Consider the following 24658-nt stretch of genomic DNA (forward strand, 5'->3'; position numbering starts at 1 on the left):
TCGCGAGAAAAATTTGATGCAATAAAATACAATCAAATGCATTGGGGGTGGGTATGTGTGAAATGTATAATCAAGAAAAGTACATTTTGAACAACCATATTAAGAATCAAGGAATAATTCCCAATAAATTAACACCTACTTCAAAAAGAACTGGAAAAACAAAAGAATCAAATGAAACCACCAACATATGATTGGCTGATGGTGATTCTGAGTTTACTACATTGACCTTGTCATCATTACCACTTTTATTGTGTGAGTTTATAAAATGGTCATGCATGGTTGATATGAGAAGAGGATCATTTCGTATGTGATACCATGTTTTAAAGTTGGAAAGAATAATATTATTATAAGATATATAATATTTCAATAAGAGGATAAATGACCAGATTTACATATGCAGGATGTAAAATGTATAACCTGTTCATGCTCTAAAGAACACTATAACATGATACGTTGCTCAAAGAAATGCAAACCTGACGTGCAGCTCAAAGTGCATTCAGTTTTACAATGTCATATATTTTAAAAAAAAAAGTGCATCCTTCAATTGGAAAGTCACAATGTTCTAATATTATGAATCATTTATTTTAATTGGAAGCTTGAATAATTCTAAACCATAAAAACTAATCTGCCCTCCAAACAAACATGCTATTTTAGTACTTACAAAACATTTTGTGTCATTTTACCAAGCAGTTTGCCTCCTGCCATCATGCGCCTGGTCTTATTATCGCCTTGTACTGGTATCTGTGTTCAGCCATCAGTGAAACAAAAACATTAACGTAGTGCACAGCGGCAAAGGTTTGAATTATTGATGCCCGGCTGATGGACTACAACATTATCTTCTGCCTGGTTCAGTTTGTGCGTATGAGGGGCTAATGTAGAGTGGGATCATCATGTGTGCTCCTGAGGGAAACTCTCCTTGCCTCTCTTCAGTAGGTCAGCACGTTTCCTGTCAGCAGCAGACGGAAACTAGCTCTCCACTCTGCCATGGAAAGAAAAGAAGAAAAAAAAACCTCTTAGGACAACAATTCACCCAGCAGCTGTTACAAAGGAGACGGGAATGGACGTGAGAAGGAGAGGACTGACGAGAATGAGGCTATAGCCCCCCCCCCCCCCACACACACACACACACACACATTAACATGTTCATAAAAAACTGTTGCCACCCTGTCCTGTAAATGAGGAGTTTAATACCTTGAGAGAATGTATGAGTGCAACTTTTGTCTGGTGTAACAACGTGACGCACTGTGTCCTCTTCAGACCTGATTTACTCTGATCAGCACTGAATTGACTTACCGAGGAGCTGCTGATGGGGACTTATTGGCTCTCATAAGATGTTTTTTTGTTGACTTACAGCAGCACGACATGGTCACTTACTTCCCAGAATTCTTTAATCTTGTTGACCAACACTGGAATGCATTGATTTTTACACTTGGGAAGGAGCTGGCAGTGACGGCACAAACAAGCTGAAGCATGTGACAGAAACTGATGACTATGTGTGTTTACAGTCGCAAACACAGACGCAGCACATGCGCTTGTGTCATATACATACACAGGGAGCGGTAGAGCGGTCACTCAGGCGTTCATTTTGCTCTACCAGTGCAAGTATACTGAATACAAGCACAATCAGACTAGGTCAGTTAATGCGAGTAACCTGAAATGTGAGCGAAGGATTTCGGGCAGATGACAGGGAGTCTCCCCAAACTCCAACGATTCCCAGCTAAAGGTTGTCCTGTCTTTTTCCAGGAAACCTGAAACCCACCGTGAATATCCCATTTACCCAGCAACAGAAAGGATGTGACAATACTTTCCAGACTGTGGGTCTCCTACCGGAAAGTGGGAGTCTGCAGTTTCACCACAGATGATCTATAGATCCAATGCTGTGAGAGGGAGATTCTGAGTGTGAGGTGATGATTTGCAGCATTAAAGGGACCCAAGGTTGTAAAGCAAACCTGGGGTCTTTCTGCTCATTTGAGCATCGTGAAGTAGTTTAAGGGAGTGGGAATAGTGTGTATGAAGTCTTCTCAGGGCAACAACTTGGCAGCTCTGAGTGAAGCAACTGTTTACTGCCTCAAATGGCAATGATGTGCAAATAAGGTCACGTATTCTATATCTATTTCTCTTTCATTATATAGTCTGAATGAGTCAGCTTCATTGGTATCACCCTATAATACAGACAGCGCCAGACAAAGTCCCCTAATTATGGTTTATGTCTTGTACATCAGAGCCTAAATCTTTTGAATATACTGTCGCCCCGTTATACAACATGTGGGTCTAGACAGTCATATCAGCCCCTGCAATGTATTTTTAAAGCGGTTAAAATGTCATTAATTTTAATCAACTTGTATATATGTTTGAATATTGAGTTGATCAATTATTTTGTGTCATTGTTTGCTGAATCCATGAGAATCGATTATCTTCTGATTCGGATTCTCTCTTGTTTTCTCTAAATCTCATGCAGAATCCTTTGTTATTGAAGCACACAGTGCAAATGAACTTGCGATGCCCTCTTCTGTAGTGCGGAGAAGACAAACTCATCACAGAAACAACAACTCCCCGGCCCACCTGTTCATAATAAATATATTATACCACATCATTTATACAGCTGAGCAAGGTCAGGCTGTGAAAAATAATCTCCACAGAGCTTTTTGAGTGGGTGGGTTTTTAAGATACTGCGAAGCGATTGCTTTGATGTGCCCTTGGAGTGTTGCTGTGCAGATCTGTTACCTTAAGGCTATATGAGAGAACTAGAAAGATGCGATTGTGAAAACATTTAAACTTGCGCACACACACACACACACATAGAGAGAGAGAGAGACGCAGACACACATAGAGAGAGAGAGAGACGCAGACACACAGTCAGATTCATCTCTCTAGACAGCGGGATGACTCATCCTCTATTCCAGTCTCAAATGTGACCCAGCCGGGTCATGTAAACAAGACGAGGAAACTGAAAACCTAAATACGAGGGATGCATATGCAGGCACCAAACACACTGACTGAGAGAGCGATGAAGCGAGCGATTTCACCACTAACAAGTTTGGGGGGCCACATTGTATGCACAGCAGGCACAGCTCCTCTACCCTACAGTCTGTGTGGAATGTAGATTGGTGGGTGAATGTTCTTGGATCGTTACCCCACCTCTCCAAAGCATCTGCATCTGTTCAGCCTGTATAGACACGCGCTCAGCTGTGCGTGTGGGCTCAGCTGTGAGTTTGTCATTGTGTGCCTATGAGTAAAAAACGGTGGGCCGAAGCCTGCTTTTGTGCATGTGGGGACATGTGTTGTGTTTGTGTGTGTGTGTGTACTGGTGCAACAGGAGGGGGACTAATGTGGCATTCTCCTGCTGTTTCCAACGCCTGGTTCGTACCTCAGCTGTCCCGGTGGACCCGAGCCAGACGACACTCCTGGCTCTGGTGTGAGTCTGCACTCGGTGACCTGGGACTTTGCATCCGTGTGTGTGTGTGTGTGTGTGTGTGTGTGTGTGTGTGTGTGTGTGTGTGTGTGTGTGTGTGTGTGTGTGTGTGTGTGTGTGTGTGTGTGTGTGTGTGTGTGAGTGTGTGTGTGTGTGTGTGTGTGTGTGTGTGTGTGTGTGTGAGTGTGTGTGTGTGTGTGCGTGTATTGTCCATTTCAGCTTCAAACAAAAAAAGACTTGTGTAACTGGAGAAATTGAGTGCAGCGCATCCTGCGTTGGAGCACTATGGACCGGTGACTCATTGTTCTCAATGAAGCTTCAGACCAGATAACACGAGTTTGACATCTGTGACATCAAACGGGCCTCATGAAGATTTTTTTTTTTTTAATAATGCGAACACACAGGTACACCTGTTCAACTGTTTATCAATGCCAGTCCACCTCTCAGTCAATCACAGGGAAACAACCAAGTGTTTCCAGACATGTATTAAAGGTTTGTGTCCATGACTTATTTTTAAAAAATTTGATTGGCACTTACAGTTTTAATACACTCAATGAAAAGTGTATATTTGAATTGTAGCAAGTGGCCGGGGCCTTTGTATGATTTCTATATGGGAGTGCACATGTTTATCCCACTGATGGAAAGGACTGCTTCTCCAAATGAGGATTCACAGAGTTCGACCTCCGAGTGTTACTCAGCCTCAAGCCGGACGTGGAACCACAAGATCACCGCACACCTGAGGACCTGAATTAGAAGGACATACATGAATAGGTTTGATGGTACAAACATCTGTAAGATCTGTAAAACAGAAAACATTAGGTACAGTACCATTGTTTGGATGAGCTTGAGCATTGGCTTCCTCTGAGCCATTTGGTCCAATGTCCATGCTGGGGTCCGCTCCACCACTGAAGCAGAATAAAGCAGTATAAAGCTTGATAAGGATTTTGTTTTTTGAAGCACAGGTTTTAGACCTCGCAAAGGATCCAAGAGGATTAAAGGAACAAAGAGCCGAAAGTTTAAATAATATTTGCTTGATTGTGCTTCCAATAAAGTAAAAACTCCAAAGTTTAAAGCCTTCATGTGCAATGGAACTCTGCTGAGAAATATCTCAGTCTAGTTATAAAGACAACAACAACAACAACAACAACAACAACAATGTGGATGGGAAAGAGGGACTATAAGGAGACAGTGACACATGTTTACACTTAGAAACCAACCATGTAGCAACAGACAGGTCAAGATTTCTTAACCTGCTTGGTAACGAGAAACCTGTCACCACTCTGTCTGTCCTCCTCCATTCTCAGGACTCCAAATCCTGGTGCAGCTCCATATGGTGCCAAGGCTTAGGATCAATGGGAGTTTATTGGAGAGGAGAGGAGAGGTAGAATAGAGGAGAGGAGAGGAGAGGAGAGGAGAGGAGAGGAGAGGAGCGGAGCCATGTGTGTGGTCAGAAACATGTAAATCAGTGTGTCAGAGTGGAGACGGACGAGCTCTTGACCATATGGTCAGAAGGTGACTGGGTTGATGTCTAATGGGATTGCTCTAATCTTCTTTCACAAATATAGAAAGACAAGAAGAAGAAAAGACCAGGTCATTTCCAGTGAGGTACTAACAAAGTCAGGTCACATATTTTGTGTGAAAATAAACGAAACCTTCAGTCAACAAGGAATATCAGAGTGTTCTGTCATTCTTACAGTTTGTTCCTTTGTCATCATTTCCAAGGATTACCTCTGCCACAGTGCAGGTAATACAACATCTCCACTCCCATTGTTTGCTTACTGCTTTGTTCATCTGAACCTCATTGAGTGAACTTGTTGATGGAGGCACGGGGACTTGATGCTGCTGGAAAGACCAAGCCACGCCCAGCGTAATAAAAAATAATAACGCGTACGTCATTTCACCACGAAGCTTCCTTCATACTTTCTAAATCAGCTGAACACCTGGTTTAGATTCTTACGTATGCTCGATCACCCACTCAGCACCTCTCTCTGCGGTCGGTAATGCTGCTCAACCAGTTTCTGCTCCTGCTCCTCTTACGTGGATTCTTTTTCTTCCCTTGGGGCATCAGCCTGCTACCATAAACAACAATGACTCATGGGTGTCAATGATCGGGCCTTTCATAATAATTACGAAAGAGCCCTCTTCAGATTTTGTTTGTGTATGTTTCCATCCGTGTGTGTGCCGTTGTACTAAAAAGAAAAAGAAAAAGAAAAACCTCTTCTCCTTCCAAATTATTCGTGTCTGATGAGAAAATACATTAAAGGTATCAATCATTTCAAAAAAAGGTCCCTCTTCAGACACGCACGATGATGCAATAGTTTTCACCTTTAGCAGTTGATCTTTGAGTGTTTGTGAAAACGTTTTTGGGAAGATTCCTGAGAAACACGCAGCAACCATTCCACCGCAGGCCACGGCCTATCAATCAGATTCTTCATTCTGAGAAGACTCGACATTGACTTGATTTCCGAGAAACCCTCATCATCGCTTCTGATAAACTCTATGAATGGGGATCATCAGCATTATTAACCTGGACTCACTTTACTTCTGTTGGAAGGAACTGTGGTCATTTGTCTTGATTTCAACTAATATTTGACATTTGTGTCTCTACTGTACAAAAGTTGCTTCAATATTGCAACTGAAAGATGAAACTGCTGCTAAAAGTAGCATTAACGATACCATGTTTCTTCAAATATTAATGTCCACCAAAATATCTTGAGTGTGATTGCTTGATCAGAACATTTCACAGCAGCTGAACATCAGCACGGCCGGGATCATCGTCGGCTCACAAACAGTTCACGGCTGATGGGATCACTAAACCAACCTGCACTCATTATTTAACATCATGTCCTGGATTTGGATTCAGATGACACAAACTGACGTGTTTACTCCGGCGACTGTACACTCCCTGCGCCTCGCTGTGAAGAAGTGCTGCCTCGGTTAAAATATAAGCCCCGCCGAGGTCCGAGCGACTGAATCATGGTCACAGACACATGTGAAGCGCTCTCCCCCATCTGGACTTCCAAGTCTTTATGACTTTGGTCGACGGCAGCAATAACCACACCGTGTCAGTATCACAGGGCTCTGACTCAGCCTGTAACCCAATAACTGACTGAAATCCAATTCACTTCATAGTGATTCATTATACTGACAGAACCTGAGGCCATTTTGTTTCTTGACACAGGCCCCAGGTGTCCGATAACAAAATCAACACTGGTAACCATTGGCTACACCCATCATTTAAAGCAGCACTTCAGTCTGTCCATTGTGTCTCTGCAAATCCCCCTGGGAGACCAGAGGTGACACGTCAAGCATTTATCATTAAAACGCGACAGAGGTCGGAGAACCTTTTTATCCTTTTGATGAAATCACCAAAGAGCAACAGATTTCAATTAATAGCCATTTTTATTTTTTTTTAGAAAAAGAAACTATCACAACTTCATTTGGTTACTGTACAGTTTCTCTTCTCATTGTCACTCGGTCTTGATAACAGGTTTCATGCTGAACACCAAAACACCCTCCTACAAACTCACACCACTAGTACAACATGACAGTATACAACTTTCTCTTTTTCCACATTTGCATTTTACATCCGCTGATATTCTGGAGTGAAAAGCAATAGAAACCACTTCTATAAAAAAAAAAAAAAAAGAAAAGAAAAGAAAACTGGAGACGAGTAGAAATCCCTGACAGTTCCATTTAGAAAAAGAGGGACAAGAGAAAGAACTCTTTGAGTGGTGTGGTCCATACCAACATGCACCTAACGTGTTTCCGTGTGTGTGTGTGTGTGTGTGTGCGAGCGCGCGATGTGGACAGCACCATAATTCACATTATGTGAGTGTTGAAGAGGTTCCCTGTCCTACATGAGACAGTAGAGGAAAAGAGAGACACGGTGGAAGGAGGAGGAGGAGGAGGGGGAGGAGGGGGAGGAGGAGGAGAGGATATCTAGGTCAGATTGTGGAGCATGCAGAGACCCCCCCCTTTTTTTTTTTTGCAGACGCACCCATTAATGCCATCTCTCGCTCACGGTGAACACAAGTGCATGCGTGTTCACTCATTCACGTGTTGGGACAACATGACTCTTAACAAGGTTGAATGTGTGATTGAGGGATTGTACAAAGTAAGTCTCCCTGAGAGATACTTCTCTTCAGTACCATCAAATTCCTCCTCTGTCACTGGCCTTTCGTCTACACCGACCCGAGGCATCCAATAAAAAAAAAAGAAAAAGAAAAAGAAAGAAATGATCTTGGCTCATATTAGACATTCTGCCCTCCCTATTTAATCACCCCATGATCTTACCGCTGGCAACTTTTAACAGCAGCCTACAAAGGGGGTGCAGGCAGGTAACATTCATACAATCTTCAACTTTCCAACTGCAACTTTCCTGGCATTCAGCCCACAGGTGCTTCGGTGCAATGACTTGCAGCGCTCTTCTTTTTTTCTCTCCCTCGCCCTATATATATATATATATATATATATATATTTATACTCATTTGCGTGAGCCAGCCTCGCATGGCGGTCTCTCGCAAAGTACTGAGAGTGACAGTGACACCTTTGTGACAGAGTTTGAGTGGCGCTACTGTCCGCCCGCGCCCCCCCCCCCCCCCCCCCCCCCCCCCCCCCCCCCCCCCAAACACACACCATTTTTCACTCACATGGTGAAACGAAGAGGGGGAGGAGGAGGTCTGTAAATAGGTTGTCCTGTGCCCTCTTGATGTCTCTTGCAGTAGCACCACACAGCTAAAGCGCACACATATTAACGTCACATATTGAGCTGACATGCAAGCACCGGGGATCAGGAAAGGAGGGGGGGGGGGGGGGGGGGGGGGGGGTACAAAAAAAAGAAAGAGAAAACTTATTGCTGATTTCCCTAAAGCCAAATCCTGTTTAAACCTGTAAAAAAGGCATTTAGGCTGTAAGTATAGGACAAATGTGTCAGTGTTTGCAGGTCTCAGATACTACTCATCTAAATGATACTGGGTGAAAACGTGGATTTTCTTGCTACCTTTAACCTGATAAAGAAAAATCTCTGTAGCCCTTTTCAAGTTTCAATTGTAGAAATATTTGCCCCGAAAGGGTGATGATGACCTTCAAGTGCTCAGAGTGTGAAGTGAGGCAAGTGACAGTGCAGGTGTGCTTTGAGTGCGCCGTATTAAAACACTCATGCGAGATCACACACACAGGTTAAAAACATCATCTCCAGGCTGTCCACTCACACGAGGAAGAGTTCTTGAAAAGCATTAACTAAAATCAAACCTCAACGGGCTGCGCACAGAAATTCCACAGCCACTCAAAAAAATCCTCTGTAGAAAATTGTTTTTTTTTTTTTTTTTTTATCATTATCTCTCTCTCCCTCTCTCCATTCAGCTAATATTAAAAACCAACAACTGGAAGTGTCGACACCTCGCAGTAGAAAACAAATATAAGAACAACCAAACGAGTTTTAAAAACACTTCCACCTTTATTGTGACTCCTCCTGAGGAGTGCATAAAGGAGGAAATGGAGAGAGAGAGAGGAGAACAGAGAACTCTCTTCCTCTCTCTCCCTATGAGACAAGTTTAGGTAGGACTGTGCGAAGAGGTATGGCCTCCCCTGAATCTCCCATCATGTTGCTCCTCAGTTTGTTGTTGGCCGCCGTGGTGCCTAAGCTCGGCCCCCCCTTGGCCAGGATAGAGGGGAAGGAGGTGCTATGGTGCTCGGGGAGTCGTTTCACAGTAGCCCCTTGGCTCTTCTCGGCCCCGGGTATGGGCTTGGGGAGCCTGCGATACAACCAAGGGTGTCTGAGGGCCTGGCTCGGGGTGAGGCGAGATGAGGGGTCCCAGTCCAAACACTTCTTTATGAAGTCAGTAAAGGTGGGGTCCTCGCAGCCCTTTAGCGCAGCACTCCACTCTTTGCTTCCGGGCGGGCCTCTCATCTTGCCCCGGCGGGAGCGGGATCCTGTCAGCACAGTGGCCCCGGTGGGCAGGGTGTTGGCCCCGCAGTAGCGAGGGTGGCCCTTGGAGTTGATGAAGTTCTTTGCCCGTTTGGCCTGCTCCAGGACCTTCTGCGGGGGCATGCCGAGCAGCTCCATGACGCAGGCCAGCTGGTCGCCCTCATCTTCGCCGGGGAACAGAGGGTAGCCGGTCAGCAGCTCAGCCAAAATGCAGCCGAAGCTCCACATGTCGATGGGAAGGCCATAACGAGAGCCGAGGATCACCTCGGGCGCCCGGTAGAAACGGGACTGGATGTAGGTGTACACACGCTGGTGTTCAAAACAGCTGGAGCCAAAGTCAATGACCTGGAAGAGACGGGGCAAACAGTTGTGCAAGTGAATATCAAATGTATGGAAGTGCATCAAGGTGAACTTCTTCCCAGATTGTGAATGGCTGGGGTGCGTTACCTTGATGCCGCTGCGGCCCTGCTGCTTCAGGAGGATGTTCTCCGGCTTCAGGTCACAGTGGATGATCCTGTGCCTGCTCAGGGCCTCCAGGCACTGCAGGATGGAGTGTGCAAACTTCCTGACCAGCGGCAGACTGAAGCCCTGGAACTTGTTGCGTTTGATGAGCTCGTACAAGTTCATGCTCAGCAGTTCAAAGGTCATGCAGATGTGATTGCGGAAAGTGAAGTTTTCCAGCATGTGCACGACATTCATGGTGCCGTTGCGGTCGTGCTTGCGCAGGTGCTCCAGGATGCGAATCTCCTCCTGAGCCTGTCGGTGGAATCGCTTCTCGTTACGCACCATCTTCAGGGCGAGGTGTTGCTGGAGTTTGTGGTCATACACCTTCGCCACCTGGCCAAAGCTCCCTTTACCAATGATCTGCAGAGGACGAGAGGAACAAGTCAATATTGGTTGTGTGATGCAATGTCATGTGTTTTCCAGACACTCAACTGCCACTGAAAACCTTTAAATGTGGAACAACACCAAAGGGAATGTGTCTGACCTTGAGGAACTCATAGCGGTAAGCTAGGTGGTCATGAGGGACGTGGATGTAACCGCCCTGCTCATCATCGTAGCCACAGTTGTTGTTGCCTCCAGCAATGGCAGGCCTCTTTTTGGCTTTGGGTCCAACAAAGTAGATGTCCGGATACGAGTGGATCTCTGTCTGCTCCAGGGCGGTGAGCTGAGGCCGGTACAGTCTCAGAGCCTGGTCAGGCGTGAGGGGGCCGCACAGCTTGCCGGAGTTTCCTCCATTCTCAGCTCCGTGTGGACCCGAGGAGTCACTGGATCCCTTGGTGGATTCAGTGCTGTGTCAAATGAGCACAATGGAAAAAGCAGAGATCAATGACGGTCACGGCTGGTATTCACGTGTTTGGGCCGTAAACACTCTGACTGACGTCTGTTATCATGATGTGTAAGTCTCTCACCTGTCAACGCTGTGCTCCTTGGATCCGCTAGAGACTGAGGTGGGTTTACTGGGGATCTGGCTGGTGGTCCCACTGTTCTGAGTGGTCGCTGTGGTTATGGCATTAACCTTGCGGTTGTTGGTCGAGTCTTCATAAAGATACTTGACCTTCAGCTGGCCTCCTCGCACAGTCACCTGATCCCTCATGACAGTCTTGTTACTGACAACCTGGTGGAGAAAACCCAATTGTGTACATCAGAGGTTTGGAGCTGCAATTGCATTCAAGTGAAAACAGGTTTCGTGCCTCCACCATTCCACAGATAAGTATGACAGAAAGGAAAAAACCTAAAAACATATGACGTGTCGATATGGGATTTTTTAAAAGGTAATGACATAGGTAAGTCTGGATTAATCCCACATACACACAGCTTATCGAACAGTGTAGGTCAAGCTTCTTTTGGTTAAACCTTTAATTCAAACAAACTTAGGAATCACAGACAAGAGGACAATAATCAGGGATGCGACTTTCAGTTTGTGAACCAGCACAACTGGCTCGACATCCAGTCAGGCAGTAAATGTTAAAGAATGACAGACCCACCCTCAACTCAAACACATGCAAAACGGGCCCACAGCTCTTCAGCACAAGCTGTTAGCTGTGATGTTTAGGTACGCTTTCGAAAAACAAACAAACAACCTGTTAACTTGTCAAGCATTTAACTTTGGGAAATTATTTCAATACTTTGATTAGCTCTAGGCTGCCAACAGTGGCTGCCCACTGTCACACTGCTGCAGCTAAAAAAAATAAACAAAGCTTAACAACTACGCGAGTTTAGAACTCCTTTTGAAGAGGTCTACTCCTGGACTCCAAAAAGAGGCAGAAGCACCTTTGCTTGGCAGGACCTGTGAGGTTACAAGAGTTTAAGGAAAGGCCTAGAGTCTCGCCAGTAAACAGTTTCATTTTAGCAACCCCAGGAATCCATTCCTTCTCACTCTGTTTCTCTCTCACCAGCAGAAACAGCCCTCCACAAGATTATGGAGCGCAAGGGAAATGATGGTCATGAAAGTTAGATTATACTCTTAAACTATAGAAGCGGTGTGGCTGTTAAGACACGCTGACATTAACTCAGCACGGCTTTCAAATATAGACTTGCAGTGAAGAGACATTAATTCTCTCTCTGGCCGTCTTTCTCTTGAATCAACCCGTCTTTTTCCACTGGTTCAAGAGTGCAGAGGCCATTTGGTTCTCATGTTGTCTTTTCACTGTATGCCAGCTACATTAAGCCATATTCTGGAGCTTTAGGAATCGAGGCCAAGGGGATCGATGGCTGAAACCGAGTTGACTCAAACACAACACAACTAGGAAACACACATTTAAAGTAGGTGCTGACATCTTCCACTGAAGGAGCACTCAGCTGAAAGCGTGTTTGTGTTGTAGGTTTGCGTCTTAAAATAGAGCTGGAATGCAGGATTGGTTTCCATACATGTAACCATATAGTCTTAACTTATTACAACAGCCCTGCTGCTGACCCAGGGTCCCATGCAGCTGTTGTCCTGAAGCTGTGCCGCAACCACAGTGAATGTCATTGATCGAGTCCCCCTCACCCACCACAAACGCTGACACCAAAGCCAAAGCATTCAGCATGTGCCGCGCAAACTGCGACGTATTGCTAACTCGCAGCGTGAAGGCAGGATGTATTTGAATGAAATATTGAAAAGGTAGGTAGAAGGTAGGACGCTGAGAGTGTGAATCTCCTCTCGCAAACGTGTAACAGAGGGTGGAGTGTCGCCTGAGTGCAAATCTGTATGAGGCAACAGATGGAGGGGAGCTAATCTCTCTGCTGTCAGAGAAACACCTAAGCATGTCCACCTCGTTCTTCCCAAGCACAAATGGGGTTGCACAACTTAACACATGGAGCGGCCACGGCAGGCTGTCGTCACAACGAAAACAGACACCGCTAAAAGCTGGGTCACAGTCACAGCAAAACCAATATCTGCTCCAGCTCCAAACACCATTCCCCCCTTTGTCTCTCAATTCGGTATGCTGAGGTTCAACTAAATCACCCAGTGGCGTTTCTTTGAAAACTTCCTCCCATCTTCTTCCACTGAACAGGGATGACATTAGTTGATCACTTTTAATGGAGCATGAGGCATCACCGAGTACTGAACATGCTGAACTGGGGCGAGCCGCCGTCAGTCACATTCAGCAGAGGACAGTACCTCTGTGAGCGTGACAGAAAATACAAAGGAAGAAGGACAGGACGAGAATAGAAAACTCGCCCTAACCTCGGTGCGAGCCCACTAGCGGTGGATTATACATGCTCCAAGAAAGGGAGAAGGGGGAAAATGTTGATCGGTGATTTTGTTTGTGGGTCACATTTTCAAGCCCAATAAATCTTTACAATGTATGAAACCAGCCTCTTTTCTTTTTTAATCCTGGAGGAGGAGGCCATATGATTGTCTATGTGTGTGTGCATCGTCTGCCAAAGGGGCTTTCAGAGAGGGAACATGAAGTGAAGGTATTTCACTTGGGATTATTTGATAATTCCAATAATCTCTTTTAGAAAAGGAATCTCATGGAGCCACATCTCAATGTGACGGTTTACATTTATTATAATATGACGTGATCACTTTTGCTCTACTGGTAATTATCTAATGATATATACAGAAACATAGTAAAGTTACAAGTACTCCTATAATGGTTGGAATGTAACCGATGACTGATGATTGAGTTACAACTTTGAAGAATAGCTCAAATGCTAATTCAATCAAACAAAATTGAGGGAGACCACCAAAAAACAAGGAAATGCTTTTAAAAACAGAGATTTCTCGACTGCTTTGAAACAAGCACGTGACTGATTACTAATGTACTTTGTTCACCGTTGCAGCGCTAGAACTCTGTCCTCTTGATAGCAACGACTGTCAATAGCAGCTGCCGTTGTGCCAACAACAACCCTAATCTGTTTTAATGTTTAGCAAACTAATACTTCAAATCGTAATAGAGGCAGTAAAACTAAATGTCGCACAAGTAGGTTAAACTTTGCTAATATTTTATGGATCACATGTGTGCTCAATTGTGGGGACGGGGAAATCCACTCCACCCCTGATAAACATGCCTGACTGCTCGCAATAAGTCAGTCTGATTGGTTATTTATTCATTCATCATGACAGATTGGGGAAGTTGTGTTCAAAGACAGAAAAGACAGCAGTTTACTGCTCAATGGTAAATCGCTGCACAAGCTACACTGAAAACACAAAATGGTCTCCTCCCTTCAGGAGAGCTCCCCGATGAAACAAGCTTTCTTGTTTGTCCCCGGGCCGTTGATCGCTACTGCTCGCATGATCACGTTATCTTCACTGAAGGATATAAAACCTGACTAACTTCCCATGTGAGAGACATATAACCCACCCGGCTGCAGGAAAGACTGAGGAAAGAAGAAAAAGGCCACAGAAGTGATGGATAGGACGAGGGGTGAGCAGGGAATATCTCTCTGAGGAACAGGATGTCTGGACACGGTGCGTGCTTCAGCACAGGAAATGGAGCTTAACAAGCTTCGTGCGTATGTGTGTGCGTATGTATGTGTGTGCGTATGTGTGTGTGTTTGTTTGCGACTTTACTTACTGTGTGTTTGGGCATCGGGGGCAGCCCAGACGGACTGTTTGTGTCAGTTTCTTCTTTAAGAATGTGGTCTGTCCTCATGTACGAGTCATAGAGACCATCGGCGTGGCGTGCTGTGGGGACAAAAAAAAAAAAAAAGGGACAATAAGTCTGTGCATCAACGCAGGCCCGTTAATTCCGCAGCGCGCACACACGGAGAGAAAAGCTGCGGATGACGTCTGAAGGCAACGTCCACAATCTTCAATCTTCTCCACGGAGACACACAATCACTAGTTTGCTTAAAACAGGCAAAGCCTCATTGATTATCTCATCAATCAAACTACCAATTCCAATAACTACCCCGAGAACACAAATGGCACAGCCAGACAAATCCCTCAGGCCAACCTCAGCAGGCACGCCTCATTATACTGATCTGTGTTGACCAGTGCCGATGATTATTGCCTGCCTCAACACACCTAGTCCACATTTACTTTGAAAAGGCCATTATTTGCAGTGATACAATTGCATCCTTTGTGCTCAATACATTGTATCCAAGGCCAGGACTCCGACCTGACCAGCTTAGATAGGGCTTAGGGTCCCAGATCGCTAGCGCTGCAAGTGGTATTATTGGCCTAATGGGGGTAACAGATGCCTCTGTGACGACAGCATCTTTCCGTCTGTCCATCTGCCCATTCAGGCCAAGTCAAGTAGTGCACGCACCAGGTGTGCACAGAACTAGATCTCATATGGACGGATGTGGGTGCCGCTCATTCAATGGTGCCATGTTTCATGCTCACCTCTGTGGCATCATGCCAAACACCTCCTGTGAGGAGATGCGTACATGAGTAGAGGGATGAAAGGATCTTTTGGAACAGTAGGCAGAAGACCGTTACTAAAATAAGAGACCCCCCCCCCCCGTCGGGTGGCTGTTTACCCCACCTGTCTTCTATCCCACATGAAAAAAAAAGAAAGGCTGAAGGTATAATCCATAGTAGTCTGAAACTAGAATGAGAAGCTTGGTGGTGTAAGCAATTTAAAAAGCTATTGTGTTGGTTAGCTCATTAACAAAATTGCGTGGCATGTCTGGTGTTGTCTGGGACTAGTCCCTGAGAGTGTTGTAACCATGTGCAGGTGCGTCAGAGCCCGTGTCCCCAATGCTAGTTCCCAAACAGACCAGCTCCGGGACAGATTAGACCTGCTGCTTGGATACAGACGCATTAAACCTGCAGAGCACAGCAAACAGCGGCATTAGGGCTCCAAACACACAACATTAGGCACAAGAACAGACCCCATTAGTCTGCAAACTTCTAATCAGTCAGTGGGGGTTCGGCACTTTCTGTGCAGAGTTTGACTTTGTTGTCCAAGCAAACTTTCTCTCGGTAAAAACATCAAACAGAGCTCAAACTTCAGTGTAACCAAACATCCAGGCTTCATGTCCAGCTGGCCCCCTCTCTGTGAAACCCCCACCTCTCCTTAAACAGCAAAGAGTAGAGAACAAGGTTCAAACAAACAAGCAGACAGCAGATCACGTATCATAAAACGTGAGTGCGACTACGGTGGGGCCAAGTCACTGTATTTCGTCCTCCTCTTCCTGGTGTCACAGACAGTACGCCCAATGTAAACCACAGGGTATCTCAGAGCTTTTTCCTGGTACACACACTGGTGATAAAAGGTAACAACTACTTAATAACTCAGTCAGACTGGAGCTGATACCAGTGCAAGTGCAAGATGACTTCAACGACGATAATCAAGGTACAAATTCCACGACACTGGTTAAACAAGTCAGTCACATCAACAATAGATCAGACGTAGATAAAGTTCGATAGTTGGACGTGAAAACCCCGCCGGGACCAGAGACGAGGTGTGATGTGGACTCTCAAGTAAAAACACATTCATAACCTGTCTCTTCTGTATTGTTCACAATACTGACAGCTCACCAGGACACACCAGGAAACAAAGCCAAACCAATGATCTGAAGCACTTTGCTCAACTACTGATACTACTTAATACCTTTTGTTTCCATTACATCTACGTTGGACAACAGAGAAGTAAATCAAATAAAAAAGTAAATACATATAAGAGACAGCAGTGTACTTTGTTATGGTTACCTGTTGCTATTGGGCCCTCTGGTTTCCTGCTTATTATCATCATGGTTGCAATTAATAAGTGATGCCAGCATCCGAAGCGAAGAGGAATCCCCAAAAAATTAAAAACAAAAGTTCAAACTAGCACAGGAAGCTAAAAGCATCTAAAACTTTTTTTCTTTCTTCCGGGACAGTGTTTTTTTTTTTGTTTGTTTTTTTAGCTGAGTCCAAGCTGTGGTTTCGTTTGGACTATAACTCAAGCGGTTTCCGATCAGCTCACTTTTTTTTTTGGGCTTTGACAGTGTTTTCTTTGTGCTCTTTTCGTATTAAAATCACAGTGCTGGGTGGCTCTGCCTGGCCGCAGTAGTTAAAACCTGCCCAGGCGGTGGGGGTCGCCTCTCTCCGCTAGCTTAGCCCGCTAGCTGGCTGGTCCTCCGGAGAGCCGCTCCCTCGGAAAAACAGTCCGAATACCGCCGCTGCACGCTCCGAGCCGGGTGCCCCTCGCCTCGCTCTGACGGTACAATGAGCCGGTCCAGAGCACCATTCCCGTGGCTTATTCCCGGTTCGCTGGCTCGGCAGTAAGCGATGCTACCACTCGTCGAGCCCCCCTCCTCCTCCTCCTCCCGGGATTCGTCCTCCTTCGGGACGGCTCTGGGGGCTGCCTCGCTCGCCTTCGGGGCAAATGGCTAGCCGGATGAGGCTAGCGGTGTTCAAGCCCCCATGTTTCGGGTACAGAACCAGCCGGGGGATCCCCTTCGCGCGGAAGCCTCGCTGCAAGTCAGTGCCGTTAAAAGCTGCGCTGTTAAATCCTTCTCCGGAGCGCTGCGAGTATCTTATTCGACGCGGCTGTGTGTTGTTGCTAAGGGCGTCTTCACCGAGCTCCGAGTCAGCAGCACCCGGAGGGAAGGAGGGGGGCGGCGGGGCGGGGCTTCCCCGGCCGCCCGGGAGAAGGGCGACCTCCAGCGGCCGCCTGCAGCGCTGCAGGGGAGCCGCGCTAATGTGTTCAAGATGTGCTCAGCAGGCTGAGTGCAAGTTAAAGTCTGCCCGTTATTTCACTCTACTGTAGCTTTGACCCCCAGATTGTGATGGGATGCACATGCTTTGCCTCACACAGTGTAGTAATTTCTTGGTAGAAGGCCACATTTCAAACTTTATTTTAGGCAGGTCAAATGTATTTATCAAAGGTGATGCACCCCGCGACCCTGAACTGGATAAGCACGAAAGAAAATGGATGGATGGATGGAAAGGTGATACGGAATCCAATAAGTGTCCAATGTTTTTGTTTATTTTTTCTGACAAAAACTATTTGGGAATTTTTTTTTGATATTGTGCATTTTTGATCACTTCGTTGACACGTTTTCCTCAAACAGCAATCTGATTAATAGATCATAACAAACGTGACACTGTTACACGTGTCTCCTGGAGCCCACACAGTGCTTTTGGTCACACACTCTGTATACCCTATGAGGAAAACTTGTGGATCGAAACTGGAGAGGCTATGGATATGGATATCTATAGAGGGTTGGTTATAGTTAGAGGCAGGGCAGAGGACAGACAGAGTGAGACCAGGCTGGCATGAGAGGGGGAGCAGACTAAATTCAGACAGTGATACATGCTGGTCAGAGGGTGATGCTAATCTTAGCTCTTTCTCAGAGGTGAGAAGAGGGGTCTGTCTATATTTACTGCCATAAATACGCAGACTGACACAGTTTCAAGCAGCCCTCTGGTCAGCAGCCAGCGCTTAAGCCAGTTTGACCATGCTGATTATTCTTAGATGGTGGTGTATAGACTGAGTAGGGTGCTTACTACATTTCCCTTTCAGAAGAGTTCAAGGTGTGAGTGTGTGGAGCAAGCGACATTTTAATCACTGCCAATGAATTTACAACTACAGCATGAGATGGGACCAGGTGCAAAGCTACCTATAGGACCTGGCGAGGGAGTCCTGACTGTATTTGGTCCCTGAGCCTGTGACAGACATAGACACCTGTGGGCTTATTGGTCCAACACTGTGTTTTGCTTGACCTTTTGACTACAACATCCATCGGAACACACTTCTACCAGGACACTTCTACCAAGTGTTGTGGATAAGTGATTATTAGAACACAAAGCTAAAGTTTTGAATGTGTGGAGTATAAAAGAACATAAAACAAAACTGCAAAAACTTGCTTCTGCAGGAACATGTGCACAAGTTCTACCCTGCATGTGCAGAGGTCTTGCAGTTCAGATGAGGTCTCGCCACCTGCTGGTGATTTTGAAGTAATACAAGGAGGATTATGATGTGTACTAAAGTTTGATCTGGACAATTCATTCTGCTGAGAAATGCTGGACAGGTCTACTTTCATAAACAAAATCAAGAAATGAAAACATCTCAATCAGGTAATTGCCTTTTTATTTCATTTAGATATTCTGTACAGTTCTACTCATATACTTATACACACTTTTTTTTTTTTTCCAATAAAACAAAATAAATTGCAAATAAAAAGCATTAATTCTCAACACCCATGACTTAATATCAGGTGGATGGCATGGACCATAAAATAAATAACACACACAAACTCACACAGACGCACTCCAGCAGAGGACGAGTTCAAAAGACATGGACGTTCAGAGGTTGGTGACTCGGAAACAGAATATGACACATACAACACCACCCGAGAAGATTTGCACACACGCTAAAGCACCCACACATATACTCAGGCACCTGTGTGTTGAAACACACCTTGCTCAGATACACAGGGACATGTGAAACAAAAGGCACTGCCAGCAGGAACAGCTTGGGCTTTGGGTGGTGGTGGTGGGGGTAAAAACAGAGCATGTGCTTATGGACCAGGCTCAATTATCAGCATTGCAGTGTAATATGTAGAAAAGATTGTGTGATTGGATTTTTGGATTGCAGCAAAAATGTAGTTAAATTCTAAAGAAAAACAAAATCAGGCCACATTCAGAACAAAAGGATTTTGCATATTAAAGTGGAATTCTTGAGAAAACATTGAAAATCAGGAGTGAAAGCATCATCTTAAAGGGTTTGAAATAATTCTTTACATTTTTACTTTCATTCTTTAATTATATTCTTAAAACATCATCTCCATTTCAGATATTTATCTTGCTGTGATGATTCAAGCTTATTTTCCAAATTTTCATCTTTGTCATTATGTTTCTTTTCTTCCTATTACACTGACTTCACTACATCTCCAGATAAGTGAGGCCCGATGAGGGAGCGCCGGTGACACACACAGACACTCATTTGAAAACACTATTCACATTATCCTTACTGCTCTAAATGTTCATACGCACCCACACACACACACACGCATCCACATACGCACACACACAGTCCAGTAGGAATGATACCAAAAAATATTAATATTCATAATAACAACAAAGTCAAACCTTGTTACTCTTTTCTCCAGTGTCTACATAGCACATCTGTATTGCAAACACATCATTGGTACATCATAGCCATTATCATGAACTCTATATATTTTTGTTTATTTTTTTTGGATGGAAGGTGAGCAGATGAAGGGAGAAAGAAAAAAATGGAAAGAACCTTTAAGTGCATGCCCAGCCCTACTGTCGTGGGTTGGTCAGCGACCCGCAGCTTACTATGCAGTGGATGGTCGAATTTACGTAACGCACACTACATTTATTTCAACAGACTCTCAAAGTCAGCGCTCCCTTTAAAATCCTCTCACTAGATCTGTCCCTCTAAGCTTTGGTGTAAGAGTCCGCGAACATTCATGTCCAACCCAAATACAGTAACAGTGCGTGTATCAGTAAAGTGGACTGGTTCTCTTCTGGAGGCTTCATTTACAGGTGGAGTTCATCCAGGGCGGGTGAGATCAGGATTTAGGCAGAGGCAAAAGGAAAATGACACCACAGTTATCATGTGAGAAGACATGTGTGTATTTTTGGAAGAGCAAGGAGGGAGGTGATAACGGGGTGTGATTGACGACCTCGGTGCCAACAAAGCATCGGACAGCATCTTCGCTTATTCAGTCTCTTCGTGTGGCAAATAAAGAACACAAGCGTGTGCCAGAGAAGGGTGGCGTGAGGTGACGGGGGGGGGGGGGGGGGGGGGTCTTTGCGCCCTCGGGTTTTGCTCGACACATGTGCTCCCTGAGAAAAAAAAAATCAGATGGTTCAAAGTTTCGTTTGCCCCCACGTCGTCCTGCCTCAAGAGCCGAGGGCAAAGCCCACCTCCTGTTTCCTACTGTCGCTCATCGAATAGCACCCAACCTCAAAGTCTGGCCTTAAAACATCCACCTGTTCAATCCAACTCTGATGGTGCAGTGAGGCAGCTAGAAATTTCAACATAACCGTTTTTTTAGAAAGTGCCACGTGAGAGTTGAGAAGTGTTTGGATGAACTCAACAAGTTGAAACATGTCTGTCCAATCATATCCTGCAGATAAATGAAATGAAAGAAACAAGGCTGTCATCAGACAAAGAGGACAACACACAGGGGAAAATAAACTTTGGCAGGTCAATATCATCAATGCATTTCACCTCCACACATTGTGATCGACTGCCGTTTTTTTAAAGCTGGCAAAGTCTGAGTATTGTCACCTAAATATTCACACGGGAGGTTTTTACAGAGTGCATCAGAATGGTCTTCTGCTTCTCAGACTCCTCAGAACTCTCAACCTTTCCCTGTGGTGAGTTCCTAGTCTCACTGTGATCGTTTGCATTTTTACCAATCAGAAGCCGAAACTGTCCCAGCTACTCTTGAATGTACCATTGTATTCCAGCAAATAAAGTTAATACAGCTGGTGAACGACATCAACACTCCACTTAACAAAAAAACAAATGAAAACAAAGGAGAAACACACAGTGTGATTGTCCTTCCATCCTGATGAGATGCAGAAAAAAAAAAAGCAATCATGCCTTCTTGTTTTCATCCTCGCTCTATGTGCAGGGGAGATGAGCTGAGAGACTCATGCATAAGTAACACTTGCAGTAAAAGCAGCAGCAGTAGCAGAATAAAAGGGAATCTTTAAAAACACCACTAATTCAGGTCAGTCCCAGATGAGATCTCAGGTTGGACTTCGCAGTGCAAATCTTCATGTGCTCGTCCTTGGCACTGAAAACACAACCGCTCCAGAATCTGCAACGAGACCACACACCCTGTGGTTCTTCACATTGCCTTCAGCTCCTGATCCTCTCTGCAGGGAGCAGATGGGGGGAGAGTGGTGGGAGGGGCAGGAGGAAGAGGAGGAGGGCGGGGGTGGGGGGGGTTGGGGGTGGGGGTATTGAATGTGTCCTGAGAAACGATATGAATCTGTGTGTACATATGTGGGGGCGCAAAGATGCGCTCGGCTTGCGCTCCGAATGGATGACGGGGGAGTGGGGTTCTCTGGGTGGTCAGCGTTCAAAAGGCCAGTCTGTCCCTGGGTTAAAGTCATAAGGTAATAGGTGAGGGGTCGTGTTGTTGTAGGGCCTGCTGGAGTTTCTGTCGGTAAACAGCATATTTCTGCTCCACTGCTCGCACGCGCTCCGACTCCTCCTTCTCCAGGATTACCAGGAAGTTCTGAAGTTCCGGGACGGAGAACGCGTGCCACTGTGAGGTGAGGACGGAAAAGGAAAAGAGCATGGTCACGAAATTTGTGCAGATTGTTATTCTTGATTGCTCGATATAAATCAATGTCTATCAAAACTGTATAAACTGGAGCTCAATTAGCCGGAAAACCTCAGAAGAACACAAGCATGTTTGCACATCCTGCTCCCTCTTCCCAAAATGAGATGCTGTAAATGAGCTTTTTTTTTTTTTTGTGGTTCCTCAGTATATCTCGAACATGAACTATTCTATCCTACAATATAACATCAAATTCCCCATTTTACACTAAAGTATTGACTTTTGAAGCTTTGGAAAACGATTACAAGTAGCTGAGAGGATCAAAGGTCTCAGAACCATTTTAAAGCTTTTTTTTCTCCAACATATATTCAGAACATTTTTCAAGATCCTACTTAAGGATTAACTTTTTAAAAGTGAAGTCAAGCTGAATTTTCGTTCCGGGCACAAAATGATGCAAACTTCAGATATCATCACTGTTTTCGCACTTTAATGCACTTAACAGCCTCTCCAGCACCCCCACTTTACTTTAGGAAAAGAGCAAATGAACATGCTAAATGTAAAAATGAAATAGAATCGCTGCATTGAACCTGCCTGCAGGTCACCTGTGTGCGCGTGTGTGTATTTGTTTCTCACCTCGACCTCTCCCGTCTCATTTTCCTTTAAGACAAAACTGAGTTTCTCTGCATCTGGACCCGCAATCAGCCTCAGAAGAAGAGGACGCTCACACAGAGGAAGCTTCTGGAACAAGTCTGTAAAAATAAAAGCGTGTGTTTAGTTAAGTGTTTTCTAATAAAAAAAAGAAAAAAAAAGGAAAAGTGAGCCAGAAAACTGGTTGTCTCGCCCTTACCTTGTCCGTCCCGGTGTGTCTGCCTGTACAGCGCAAATTTCCTGGGATTGTCCAACACCATGAACTTCTTCAGCAAGCCCTGGATGACCTCTCTGGTGGTGGTCAGAGAGCTGATGTGGAGCTGCTTCACACAGTCACATGGCAGGTAAAAGGACGTTCTCTTCTCGGCCTGCCCGCAGTCCGGCTCCTCCTGGTCCTCTGGCGCTGGCGGTGGCAGCCGGCTGCAGCCGCCCGTCTGCCGGGTCACTGCGTCTGAGCTCGCCGCCTCCACGGCAGGGACTGTGACGGGCCTACTGAGCCTGAGATGGACTTTAATGAAACCTGTGTAAGATCCATCTGAAGCCTGGGACGAGAGAATTCAAAGACAAAATGACAAAACCTTTCCAAACGTCACAAAATCCACCTACCAACATGTTTAAAGCTCTCTAATTGACACTCTATGTATCATTGTGTGTGTATTTTTTGCTTAATCGGTCCAAAAAGTAACATCTAAAACATAAAGCACGTGCTGCACTTCTCATTAGTTCCTGCTATCGTTGTGGAGTTGCCAGGCAACCGGGAGATTTCCTGTAGCCGATGCCAGGACAACCTGCTTTCCAACTGAGTTTTCTGCTCCAAATTAGGCTCAGTGTCGGCTTTATATTTAGCGGAGACATGAGAAGTGATAGTAATAATGACATTACATATTCTCACGGTTCAATGAAACGGAATGAAGCAGAACAAATATCAATATCAGTCTATTCCTGGGAGTTGTTAAGCTCTTTTCGCTTAGTCAGTTGTTCAAACTGTTGCATATGGACGGTTTATTTATGAATAAAGTCTGGAAGTAAGTTGGATTTGAATTGAACACAGTTTCAAGCTCAACGTCACCATCAGTTTGACACCTTAACACAATGATTTTTTATCTAAAAACTCACCAGCTTCATGCCATTTTCAGACACTTGAGTGTTATACTCTTCTATCCTGGCCCGCACCTCTTCCTCTGACAGATCATTCGTCCGCCCCTCCTCTTCCTCCTTTGTCTCATTCTGCTGCAAAGTGGAAAAAATAAAATGGAAAGGATCAGCATGGAGGCGTCAGTAGAGCGCTTCAATGTAACCAGCAGGTGGTGCCGCCACAACCTGTCCTGTGGGAATCAGAACTGCCAACTTGAAATTTGCTCAAGAGTAGGAATCCCACCAAAACCATGAGAAACCCTTCAAATCAGCACCTTTTGAAATTGGCCAACTTTCCAGTATATTAGTGTTGGAAATAAGCCAGCTCCAGCAGGTGGTCTCTTTTGATCCCCCCCCCACCACTCTTCGCTGTCCTCCATCTTTGCCATGCTCACACATAAAATCTGACTGCAGGCCACAACGATTCATACACAAACATTAAATTATTTCTTTCCCCTCTGCATGGTTACACAATGCAGCTTGACGTGGGGACAGGAAACGTTGTGAATGGAGGTAATAACACATTGGGAATCACACACTAAGAATATTGACAGCTCTGCCGTCTTCTCACTATTACTCATTTCCCCTCTGTGAGTAGCAATGAACCTGAGAGAAGGAGGAGGAGGAGGAGAGAGAGAGTCAAAGAGAGGGAGGTAGTGTGAGAGAAGCCAGTTAAGGGGTAAGGAATGATGAAAGAGCGGCTGCTGAGCAAGCCTTAGCAACACAGAGTTTGACTGGGTTATTTATAGTACAGTGGGATGCATCCTCTCTATCTCACAATAGATTTTTTTTTTCCTTCTACGGTTCATTTTCATTTCTGGGGCAGGGGGGGAGAGGGGGAGAGAGAGAGAGAGAGAGAGAGAGAGAGAGAGAGCGAGCGGGGCAGGAATTGTTTC

General features: G+C 45.2%; 2 protein-coding genes across 2 annotated transcripts in view; both read right to left on the reverse strand.

Annotated features, from left to right (window-relative positions):
• Nucleotides 1-8744: 8744 nt before the first annotated feature.
• On the reverse strand, nucleotides 8745-17314 carry dyrk3 (dual specificity tyrosine phosphorylation regulated kinase 3). Its single transcript, XM_080461447.1, has 6 exons — nucleotides 16435-17314; nucleotides 14351-14460; nucleotides 10754-10959; nucleotides 10330-10633; nucleotides 9789-10205; nucleotides 8745-9686 (listed from the first exon to the last, which is right to left on the reverse strand). The coding sequence occupies exons 1-6, from the start codon at nucleotides 16475-16477 to the stop codon at nucleotides 8955-8957; spliced, it is 1812 nt and encodes a 603-aa protein (XP_080317573.1). The 5' UTR covers nucleotides 16478-17314; the 3' UTR covers nucleotides 8745-8954.
• A 2601-nt stretch (nucleotides 17315-19915) lies between these two features.
• The window catches only part of rassf5 (Ras association domain family member 5), a 28257-nt gene continuing 23514 nt past the window's right edge, over nucleotides 19916-24658 (reverse strand). The window contains exons 5-8 of the mRNA XM_080461117.1: nucleotides 23745-23858; nucleotides 22828-23170; nucleotides 22614-22729; nucleotides 19916-21965 (exon numbers count right to left, since the gene is read on the reverse strand). Coding sequence (XP_080317243.1) covers nucleotides 21807-21965; nucleotides 22614-22729; nucleotides 22828-23170; nucleotides 23745-23858 — 732 coding nt within the window. The 3' untranslated portion in view covers nucleotides 19916-21806. The remainder of the gene's footprint in view (nucleotides 21966-22613; nucleotides 22730-22827; nucleotides 23171-23744; nucleotides 23859-24658) is intronic.

Source organism: Lipophrys pholis, assembly GCF_963383615.2.
Source record: "Lipophrys pholis genome assembly, chromosome: 4".
NCBI classification, from domain to species: Eukaryota; Metazoa; Chordata; class Actinopteri; order Blenniiformes; family Blenniidae; genus Lipophrys; species Lipophrys pholis.

Excerpts from the sequence above, each read along its gene's own strand:
- dyrk3 (XM_080461447.1), bottom strand. The coding sequence starts at position 16,477 with ATGATGATAATAAGCAGGAAACCAGAGGGCCCAATAGCAACAG. Across the intron at positions 14,461-16,434 it reads AGAGGGCCCAATAGCAACAG|CACGCCACGCCGATGGTCTC; the intron begins GTAACCATAACA and ends TTGTCCCCACAG. Across the intron at positions 10,634-10,753 it reads AAGGAGCACAGCGTTGACAG|CACTGAATCCACCAAGGGAT; the intron begins GTGAGAGACTTA and ends CATTTGACACAG.